This window comes from Balearica regulorum, chromosome 2, assembly GCF_011004875.1.
Source record: "Balearica regulorum gibbericeps isolate bBalReg1 chromosome 2, bBalReg1.pri, whole genome shotgun sequence".
Taxonomy (NCBI): Eukaryota; Metazoa; Chordata; class Aves; order Gruiformes; family Gruidae; genus Balearica; species Balearica regulorum.
In genome coordinates this window covers 158,358,598-158,369,391 of record NC_046185.1, presented here as the reverse complement: position 1 = coordinate 158,369,391, position 10,794 = coordinate 158,358,598, and the positions used below count along the sequence as shown (strand labels likewise).

The 10,794-nt window shown below is 60.6% G+C and overlaps 1 protein-coding gene across 1 annotated transcript; it reads right to left on the bottom strand.

Moving 5' to 3' along the window:
• Window positions 1-914: 914 nt before the first annotated feature.
• Window positions 915-4,623, bottom strand: MNX1 (motor neuron and pancreas homeobox 1). Its single transcript, XM_075746634.1, has 3 exons — window positions 4,005-4,623; window positions 1,811-1,971; window positions 915-1,707 (listed from the first exon to the last, which is right to left on the bottom strand). Exons 1-3 carry the CDS (start codon window positions 4,606-4,608, stop codon window positions 1,381-1,383), a joined length of 1,092 nt encoding a protein of 363 aa, XP_075602749.1. The 5' UTR covers window positions 4,609-4,623; the 3' UTR covers window positions 915-1,380.
• Window positions 4,624-10,794: the final 6,171 nt, after the last annotated feature.

Here is a 10,794-nt window from a genome sequence, read left to right as displayed (position 1 = left end):
AAACTGTCCGTATTTCGGAGCTCTTCATCCTCCGAGGCTCTACGGGGGAGCGGCGGCACCGGGGATGCGGGGGGATGCGGGGGGATGCGGGGGGCCCTCAGGCTGCGGCGGGTCCCTCCGCCCCCCTGCGCGGCCCTGCGCGGGAGCCTCGCCGCCCTGTAATTCATTAGCAGGGATGAATTGCCAGACGTGGCCCCGAGCTGGTGGGGATGAGCCAGTGATTATATTTAAATTCGCTATAATTGATTTGGGGAAGAGCTGCGGTGACATGGATTAATTGATCTGCGAATTTATTGGCCAGATAAATCCCACAGTTATCGAAGCGCCCGCGCTTCGCTGCCGGGGCGGCCATCGGGGGGGGGGGGGAAGAGGTCCGTTCCTCGGTACCGAGGAGGGCGCGGGGGCCCCTCGATCCTTTCCACCCGCCGAAGCTCCTCGCTCGCTTGCGAGCCGAGCCGCCCCGAAACCAGCGCTGCTCCCTCATTTTCTGCCACCTGGCTCCGGGTTTGCAGCCCCGGGGGGGGGGGGGGGAGAGGGACCCCGCTGCTGCCCGGGCTCCCCGAGAGCATCGCACCACGGAGGACCCCGCGGGGAAGCGGGTGGGACACGCAGCTCTGCTGCCGGGGGCGGGAAAGGAGGGAAACAAAATTCGGAGGAGAAGCCGTCTTGATTTCTCTCCTGTGCCGAGGCGCTCCTCTCGGAAAGACCCAGCCTGATGGCAGATAATACACGGCGTCTGCGGCACCGAATTAAATTCGGGTTAGAAACCGGTTCCCAGTTCCTTCCCGGGAGCTTCGGCACCGCCCAGAGCACCGGGACCCCCCCCCCCCCCGCCCCCGGCACCCCCAGGCCGGGAGAGCCCAGCATTCCCCCCCGCACAGAGCGCTCATACATCTCACGTACAAAACGCCGTTTATTTTCCACCCCACCGCGCAGGTGGGAGGGCCTGGGGAATAATTTAGCATGCATAAGTAGAGGTAATTTTTTTTTTTTTTATAAATACGATATACAAAAATAAAGACAGTATTGAGATTTCCAGCAGTTTTAACGTTCATGACATAAACAGTTTTCCTCATATATAGTAAGAACAAAACATTTCCAATATTCAGCAAAAGGAACGCGCTTCCAGGGGGCAGGGATGGGAGGGCTCAAGTTTCGTCTGATTTTCAGTCAATAATAACACTGTATTCACTGTAAATCTTCTTCCCCGCTCAACATGCGGGGGGATCCTCTTCTCCATCCCCCTCCAAGCAGGGAGAAATCGGAACAAGGGGGGGAGCGGGGCCGGTGCCGACCAGGAGCGGCGTCCCCCCCCCCCCCCCCCCGCCCCGGCAGGACGGGCAGAGCCCGCGGCTGGAGGGAGCGGGGCGTGCGGGGGGCTCACTGGGGCTGCGCCGGGGCTCCGTGCCGGCCTCGGGGCTGCGTGTCCTCCTCGTCCACCTCGGAGCAGTCGGAGGAGTGGTAAGGACAGCATCGCCCTGCTGCCGCCGCCTCTTCTTCCTCCTCCTCCTCGTCCTCGGGCTCGCTGTCGGGCAGCTCCCGCATCCTCCTCCCGCCGCTCTTCTCCGGGGCGGGCAGGAGCAGGTCCTCATCCCCCTTGTCCTCCCCGCCGCCCCCCTTCTGCTTCTCGGCCTCCTGCGCCGCTTGTTCCTTCGCCTTCTTGCTGCGCTTCCACTTCATGCGCCGGTTCTGGAACCAGATCTTCACCTGGGGGAGACGAGGGGGGACACACACACCGCCTCAGCCACTGTGTCCCCCCCCCCCACCCCCCGGCAGCATCCCCCCCTGCCCCTCGCCCGCGGGGACTCACCTGCGTCTCGGTGAGCATCAGCGACGTGGCCACCTCGAAGCGTTTGGGTCGGGAGAGATACTTGTTGAGCTTGAACTGATGCTCCAGCTCCAGGAGCTGCTGGCTGGTGAAGGCCGTGCGGGGCCGGCGGCACTTCCCCAGCAGGTTGGACTGCGCCTGGGCTGGGAAAGGAGAGGGGGAGCGCGGAGGTGAGCGCAGAACCGCCCCGCCATGGCAGGGCAACCCCCGGGACCGGGGGTGGGAAGGGGGTAGGCAGGAAAGAAGGGGGGGGGGGGGGGGATTGAAGTGAGGATGGACAGTTATCCACCGGAGCACGGATCGAGGGAGGGATCTCCTCCAGCTTTTCCTGGCTTGCACAGTGTCAGGGGATCCCCCACAGGGACCAAAAAAAAAAAAAAAAAAAATTAAATTAAATCTTTTAAATAAAGAAAAATATGTCTCTTGATTTCCCAAGAGCTTAACAAATGCGAGACAATAAAACAGAGCCAGGGATCGCGGCGAAGGGGTACCGGGCTCTCAGGAGAGCAGCAATTTACTCCGTTTAATGCTTTAGTTAATCCTGCCGCACTCCCAGCCCGCCCATACCCGTTTAATTAACGGGATTGCAGGCGGGCACCCTCCGGTGGAGCGGGGACTGCTCCGCAGGCTGGGAGCGCCGGGCACCGGCCGCCCGTCAGAGGGTAAATCAGCAGCGAGGGCTGGAAAACTGCCTTTGAACGAAAAAAAAAAAAAAAAAAAAAATCGGCGCGTTTTCCGCGTTCAGCAATAATAATTAAAATTAAGGATTGTAGATATAAAAGAAAGAAATCCGGCGATGGGCAAGGGGGAGGGCTCGGGGGGCACTGAGCCCCTTCTCGGGGCCCGGACACCCCCGGGGATGCGACATGGCCGCGCTACAGCCCATTTCTCGAAGTATTTTGGCACTTTGGCTTATTTGGTTTGGGGGGGGGGGGGGGATCAGAAAACTAAGAAGGGGCAGCTCCCGCTCCCCGGCCGGGTTTGGAGCCCGCTCGCTAAAGCGGGCAGCAGGAGAAAAGGACAGTGTCCGCTCCCGGACAGCAGCGCCGGGAGATTTTCTCACTGCGGTGCGATTTTCCGAGGCTCCATTCTCGTTTCTCTCCGGTTATTTATTCCCCCCCTGCACCTTGTTTGAGAGGCAGAGCTCTGACCACTCTAATTATTTTTTTTTTTTCTCCTGAATGTTCCAGTCTAAACAACCCCAATTCGAGAGAAAACAATGGACTTTTTTGTCTGCGAATGTGTTTGCAGAGTATGAGAAGGGGAGAAAAAAAAAAAAAAAAAGAAATCGAAATTCTTTTCCTGGCATGATTTTCGTAAAACTACACCTCCGGTATTGTTAAATCGGCCATTCCCACAGAGAGCTCACACCTCCGAAAATGATCTTTGCCTGAAACAGATGCACACAAGGTCCCCATCGCCGTGAGGCCTAGTGCTCAGCACCGCGCCTCTCCCTGGACTTCGGGACTGTCTGGTTCAACGCAGCATTTTCAGTCTTCCCCGGTCCCAAACCGAAACCTTTCCGACTATATTTATTTCATGCCTATTCATTATCCCCAGGGAACGCGGAACCCTAAATTTTTTGCTAATCCCCAGACCCTCCCTATGCCCGTTTGCCCAGAGGAGTGTGCCGTGATTATTATAAACTCATTTCCGAGAAAAAGAGAAATAAAATTAAGAACGGTGGCTGGGTGATAGGACCTGACACCCCGCTTTTGGGGGATACATCGAGACTGGGCTTTTGGGGGGAGACCATGGGAGGTCCTGCCCCTGCCTTGCCCCCCCCCCCCCCGCCCCCCATCCTCTGTTCCCGGCGGCTTTTGCACCCCGGAGACGGTGGAAAAGGGCGCTTGCAACGGCAGGAAGCGATTTGCCACCCTCCTATGTAATCTGCCATGAAAAACCGGGCTGTTCGGGACTCCTCAAGGGCCGGGAATGGTGAGGTGACCCCGCTTCTCATTGCGGGTCGCTGTTTCCTTCTTCTAATAAAAATAAAATTTGAAATAACAATAAAAAAATTTCAAAGTGATCGCCTGTTTAAATCTGCGGCTCATCTACGCAGGGGCAGGGAGAGGGTTTCTTCCCTCTCGGAAGGACACAGCTCCCGGTAGGCCCCCGCACCGGGATGGGGGACGGAGGGCATGCGGCTGCGGGGCACACGGAGGTGAATACTCACAGTTGAAGTCGGGCATTTTGGGCAGGATCATGCCGGCGGTGGAGGCCCGCAGCCACTGGTCCAGCTGGAAGGTGCCGGCGCTGAGCTTGATGGGGTCGGCGGCGGGGTGGGATGGGTGCGCTCCCTGCACTTGCGAGTAGGAGTAGGAGAGGGCCGGGTGCTGCCCGCCCAGCGCCGAGTAGCCGTACACGGGATGCCCGTAGAGGGCCGCCTGCGCCGGCATGCCCGGCCCGCCGGGCGCCGCGGGGTGCAGTCCCAGGGCCATGCCGGCCGCCGAGGCGTGGTGATGCGGATGGGCGCCGGCGCCGGTACCGGGCAGGAAGCCGGGTTTGGGGACCAGGGCGCAGTGGGCGGCCAGGAGGCGCGGCGGAGAGGGGCTGTCGGTGCGCAGGCAGTCGGCGGGGCCGCCGGCGGGAAGCTCGGAGGAGGACGAAGAGGATGAGGAAGAGGAGGAGGACGGGGGGCTGCCGCTCCCACTGCTGCTACTGCCGCTGCCGCCCAGCGAGGTGACCAGGGCCAGCGGCGCGCTCTGTCCCGCCGCCGCCGCCTTGGGGGGGTCGACAGCCAGCAGCGCGTCGATGCGGAAATTTTTTGATTTTTCCATGGGAGCGCCGGCGGGCTGGGGCGGGAGGCGGCGGCGGGCGGGGGAACCGCGGCGCGTCGGTCGGGCGGCCCCGGGCCGGCCGCGTCTCCCGGCGGCGGCGGGCGGCAGTGCGGGCACGCTCCGCGGCGCGCCCCTTCAAGGGCCGCAGGCGGCTCCCATTGGGCCGGCGGCGCTGCGGCCTCGCCCGCCATTGGCCCCGCCGCCCACCTGTCACGGCGGAGCGGGGGGCGGCCCGCCCCCTTCCCCCCCCTCCCTCCCCGGGGACTCCGGGAGAGGCGGGGGCGGCGGGCCGGGGTTAACGGGAGGGGAAAGTCCGGTGCACGGACGGAGAACCGGCTCCTGTCCGCGGGGAGAGCCCTCCCGGCCGCGGGACTTGCCCGGCTTTGCCGGCCGAGGTGGCTCCCGCCGTGTATTCAGTGACAGTTTTCCACCGTTCCCGCACACGGTAAATATTTGCCGTAAACGCGCCGCCGGCCGCTTTTTAACGAGTCGGAAAGAACAAACACCTGTGGGTCAGGGAGTCAAGCCTGCCACCAACCCCCGGGTTTGTCAATAGTGTTATTAGGCCTGCTTATCTAACGCAAACAGGTCCGAACAGAAAAGGGAAAGAGCGGGGCGAGGGGTCGCTCCTCCGCCGGGGTCCCGCTTCCCCGGGGGGGGCGGCGGGGACTCCGCGATGGCGGTGTGAGCGGAAGGTCAGGCTGCGGCATGAAGCGCTGCCAAGGTAAACACGCTGTCCCTTCGAAAAGCCTTCGCCAGCCCCGGGGAGAAGGCGCTCGGCTGCGGGAAATGCCCGTGTCGCCCCCCCCCCCGGGAGGGGCCGCTTGGCACCGGGGGGGCGGCGAGGCTGAGCCCCCGGGGCTGCCGGTGCCACCGCGACAAGGGTGCGCTGTGTCCCCCCCCGCTCCCCGGGCCGTGGCCCTGGGCTGGGAAAACTAAAAGCAATGAAAAGAGGGGAAGAAAAGGGAAAAAGAAAGGGAGAGAGGAGAAAAAAATAGAGAAGAAAAGCGGAGTCCAACCCAACCAAACAAAATACCCGACGACTTTGCTCCTGGTCCCCTTCGCACTACTGCTCCGTGGGCAGAAGGCCCAGAGCACCTCTGCGGGATGCGTGTGCACACACGCACGCACACACATCGACACGTACACACTCAGACACTCACACACGCACCCTTTGCTCCGTGTCCTGATACTCCCCTTCTCTCCCACACTGATTTTTTTTTTTTTTTTTTCCCTTGACCTCCCTGATGGGAGCCTCTGGACACGCTCGTTCACACTCAGCGGCCAGACAGACACAAGCAGAGGCAGACACGGGCAAGCAGACCCTCAGACACCAGCAGGCAGACGCACAGACCCACCGGCACAGCCGAGGCACGACTGCACGCAGGCGCACGCGTGGCACAGCAGTCACACGCACCCAGACAACTCCCGCACACAGGTGTGCCCCACACCAGCACACAGGTACGAGCAGAGCAGATACCCTCGGACCCAAACAACGGCCTCTCCCGCGCAGGGAACTCCGACACGCACCCGGGCACAGCCCACACACGCTGCGGGGGGAGCCCGGGGACGTGCCCCGCGGAAGCACAAGACACGCGTGGTCCCCGCGCCCCCGGGCTCCACGGGGACACCGAGTCGCAGGATCGTTTTTATGAACCGCTTCGGTTGTGCTGGGCCACCGGCCGGCTCGGAGGGGCCGGGGAGGCCCCAGGGAAAGGGCCCGGGGAGCGCGGTGGCCATCCCGGGGATCGCTGCCTTCCGCCGAGGCTCCCCAGCTGGCCCCGCGTTTCCCCTTGAATGTCATTTTGGGGCCCACGCGTGGGGCTGTCCGACGGCAGCGAGTGCCCTGAACGAGGGCTTGTCCCCATGACCGCACCCGCCTCCTCCATCCCTGCATCCTGGCCGCCGGGATTGCAGCATGGGCGAAGGGAGATGTCCGCCCCGTTGGAAACGGGGAGGCGGCTGTCACCTCCCGGGCGCCCCCGGGCAGAGCCGGTGCTAGCTCCCAGTGCCCGGGCCGGCGGTGCCGGGGCTGCGCGGGCGCGTTTCGGGCGCGGGTTGTTCCACGCGTACGGAGACCACGTCGCGGTACCGCTCTGCGGGCCCTTCCCGCTGCTGTGCGGGGGAGGAGGGAGCAGAGCTGCGGGTCAATACACTTAGTGTAAGCGCAGAGCCGTGAGCGCACGGCTGCCCTCAGGACACGAGTGGGAATGCGTGGGAGGGCCAAGAGGGATGCGCGGCTCGCAGCGGCCGGCGGACGAGGCTGGCCGGTGCCGTGTGAACGTTTCTCCAGGCGGTAACGGGGCGGAAAGCGCGGCCGTCTTGCGGGGGGTGATGGACGGGGCCGCATCGCTCCCCCGCCCGGCCATCACCGCCTCCCGGGGCGGGCTCAGGCCGGTCGCCCAGTCCGGGCACCCCGCGCCTCCCGGCCCGGTGCCGCAGGCAGGCATCGTTTGGCTGAGGGACGTGCGGAGCAGCACCCCCCGCGACCCGCAAGCTTCAGCTCAGCAGCGACCCGACCCCGACTCCTCCATCCGCCCCCCGCGGCTCCTTCAGGAGCACCCCAACGGGGCCAGCCCGGTCCCCTGCCCGCCGGGACCGCTCACCTTGACCTTCCCGATCGCTCCCCAGGCTGCCCTCCCGCCCGGGAGGGGATATTTAGTGCTTAGAGAAGGATTTCGATTCTCTTTTTTTTAATCGAGTACCTTTTTTTAAAAAAAAAAAAAAAATTCTTTCTCCCCCCATTTTTTTCTTCTTTTTTCCTTTTTTTTTTAATTACTACTTTTTCTTTTTTTCCCCAGCTCCACGCCGCGTGTTTGCGCCCCCGAGGTGCCGCAGGGCATCCGGGCCGGCTGAACTCCCCGCGGTCCCGCACCTGTGTTGATCCAGTATATTGCCCGGGAGCCAACAATGCGCGGTTATCTCGGCGGAGATAGCGCCAGGACCGCGCTGCCCCGACACCTCCGGGTGGTCGGTCGCCTTTCAGCAGAGCCCCCGCTCCCCCGGCCGTGGGCAAACAGATGCCTATCTCGCCTTTTGAAAAGCCGGGGCGGTGCATGCGGGGGGGGGGGGCGGTGTGGGGTAAACCCCGGGCGGCCGCGGAGCTGGGGGGCTGCTCGGTGGGAACGACCGGAGCCCCCGGAGCCCTGCGATGGGGTGGGGGTCTCGGTCCTCTGAATTAACACCCCCCCCCCCCCCCCAGCCCGGTCGGCCTCTCCAAAGCCGTTACAAACCGCAGGCGCGGGGCCAGCGTTATTGCCAAAAACACATATTACACTGCGACATTCTGTAAATGAGATAATGATACATAAACCTCCCTGATAAATGTGACATCCTCGGGATGTCTCCTCTAAATTAGCTGCTTGCATTGACTGCTAATAATGGTGAGTTTATGAAAGCAATTTCAGTGCAAAAAGCACAGGGTCTTCTCGGTCTAATCAGCCTGCCTCTCTTAATGGATGAGGGGGTCAGGCGGAGAATTATTGACACTCTGCTGCCCTTAACCTGTTTCCCAATAAAGCTGATTAGTTTTTGTCAATTCATCAGCTAACCACTCTCGTCGGGACTGCATCAAAGCCTTATTTGCTCAGGGGAAATCAACAAGTCACAGATCAGATCCATTACGGAGCGGCTCCGGCTGCAGGCGGGTCCCGAGCCGGGGCCGCTCCCGGGCCTGAGGGGCTGGTCCCGGGCATGGCGGGGAGGGGGGGCTTGCTGGCTCTTCTGGGGAGAAAACGACCCCCCCCACCCCGTATATTCGGGTTGACGTAACCGGCCTCAGGTACTTGGAAAACGCCTATACGTTGTCAAACTTTTTATTTCGCCGGGGGAAGGGAGATAAGGACCCCGGGAGGGCTCCGGGCAGGTCACGAATGCGGCTGGGTCCCCATCAGCACCCTGTCCTGGCTGGGTGCTCAGCGGCGATCGCCTCCGCACATCCCCCTCCCAGGAAAAGGGCATTTCCTGAACTCCAGGATATCAGTCCTGGAGAGAAGGGCCGGTCTGCAAACGGACTGCCAAAACTCTTTCTTTATCCCAAACCCCGCCTTTAGGGAAAATAGCTGTCCCTGCATTAGGAGGCGAGGATATTTTTACCTCTTCTTTTTTTTTTTTTTTTTTTTCCCCCCCCCTACAAACCATCTTCCAAAGTTTTGCCTCTCTTTAGACTTCCTCTCTCTGCAGATAACGTCAAGCAAAATGTTAACTTTATTTCTACCATTGCTGGGATCCCCGCATCAGGCGCGGTTTGTCTGGCATAACGAAAGCTTGCCAGTTTTTGCTCATCCGCAAGCAAACAACAAAAAGCCCACCAAATGTGCGCTGCCCCTTTAAGCCCCGACCGACAGCCTCTCAGTCCACCCCCCTTCAATTTAATTTCATTAAAACAGAGCATGAATATTTCTATTAAACCTAAAATGAAATATGAAGCCATTTAGACTCTGCCTGCACCAATCACCCAGATTTATGACTTTTATTCATCACATCAAGAGCTGGGAAAAATGAATTTTCTTCACCCAGGAAGGAAATAAAAACCCTGCCTTGGTCATTTCCAGAAAGCTGTTAATTTGCCCATGTGGTAATTACTTTCACAATTAACTAAAATACAAATCAACCTGACAAATTGGGTTAGTTTATATATTAATTAGCCAGTTTAAATTTATTCATTATGAAAAGACAATTTAAGAGGACCCCGGGTGTCTGTTTTATCGCAATAAATTATTGTTAGGAAATGGGGGCTAATAAAATATCACAATATTTGAGGGCACCGCGCAGACGGGGAGCTGCCGCTCCGTCGCTGCCCTACGCGGAGGTTCCGCGGGCGCGGGCCGGAGCGCGGCTCTCCGCGGGGGCCGAGGTGGAAACGGCGTCCCGCAGGAGGAGCGGGCCGGGGCCGGGGCCGGGGCCGGGGCCGGGGCCGGGGCCCCCCCCTCCAGCTGCGCTGATTTAACACTCCGTCGATAGGATCATTCGATGCCTTTTAGCTTGTGATCTTTATAAATGTCCCGCTATTAAATTAGAAAATGATTCTCTCCTCGTTTAATTGTATTCTTTCGTTTCTTATTTCCAATTAATTAGTCCTATCGACGTTGCAATATTTTAAATGACTGGAGTCCGTTTACAGTTTAAAATATATGGGTCAGCGCATGCAATTTTAGACTAGGCAGAACTATATAATGTGGGTTTTAACTACTCTTCTCTCATACGTCTTAAACATCTGGCTAAATGCATCATTTGGAAGCACCGCGGGTACTTGACGCGCTTGGGACCGGTCGCGCCGCTGCCCCTCCGCGGAAACCCGGCCGCGGTGGCTGCGCGCAGCGCAGGTCTCTGAAAATCCCTTGCGCTGCTCCTCCCGTCGGCGCTGCGAAGAAACGGACGGTTAAGGACAAACCGTGCGGTTTTGGGGAAAAGCCGCGGTTTTTTCGCAGCACGGCCCTGGGGTGCTCTGCGGGGTCCCCCCGCAAACCCTTCCCCCCCCCCCCCCCCCGCAGTGCAAGCGCAGCAGGCGGGCAGCATCGCAGGGGAAAGGGTGAGGGGGTGTGCAGGGACCCCCCCGCTGCCTGACCCGAGCAGGAGACTGTGCTGGGGATGAGAGAGGGATTATCGGGGCATTAATTATATACTAAATACATATAAGGGTATTAATTAAATTGACTAAATAACCGGCTCCCTGCTGGCTGGGGTGGTCTGCGGAGGCCCCCGAGCGCTGCCCCAGGGATGTGCGGGATGGAGGGGGACATGAATGTCCCTCCTGTATCAGAGGCAGATGGGGGACCCGATGCTCTTTCGCCTTCTCTGCTCCCCTCTCCCCCGTGGGGCAGACCCCCGAAAGCTGCCCTAAAAGCAGTGTGGGCCATCCTGTCCCCGGTGTAACCCCCCTCCCAGAGCAGCCAAAGACTCCACGCAGTCCCACCTTCTCTGTGAGCTGGGCTGGCTCTGTCGCCAGGCTGTGAGGCATGGGGGGGACCCCCAAGCCCATGGAGCACCTGAACATGCACAAGGCTGAGGGAGCAGCCCCCCAGGAGCAGGCTGGCTCCATGGAGGGGGCTGGCAGAAGCACCGAGGGACCAGGCGAGCGTGGCTGGGCTGTGACAGTGAGGGGGTGCGGGGGACATGCTCTGCTCCCCCTTCTCCCTTGGGGGTCCCTCTTGGTGCAGATGGACACAAACCCCCCGGGTCTCCTAG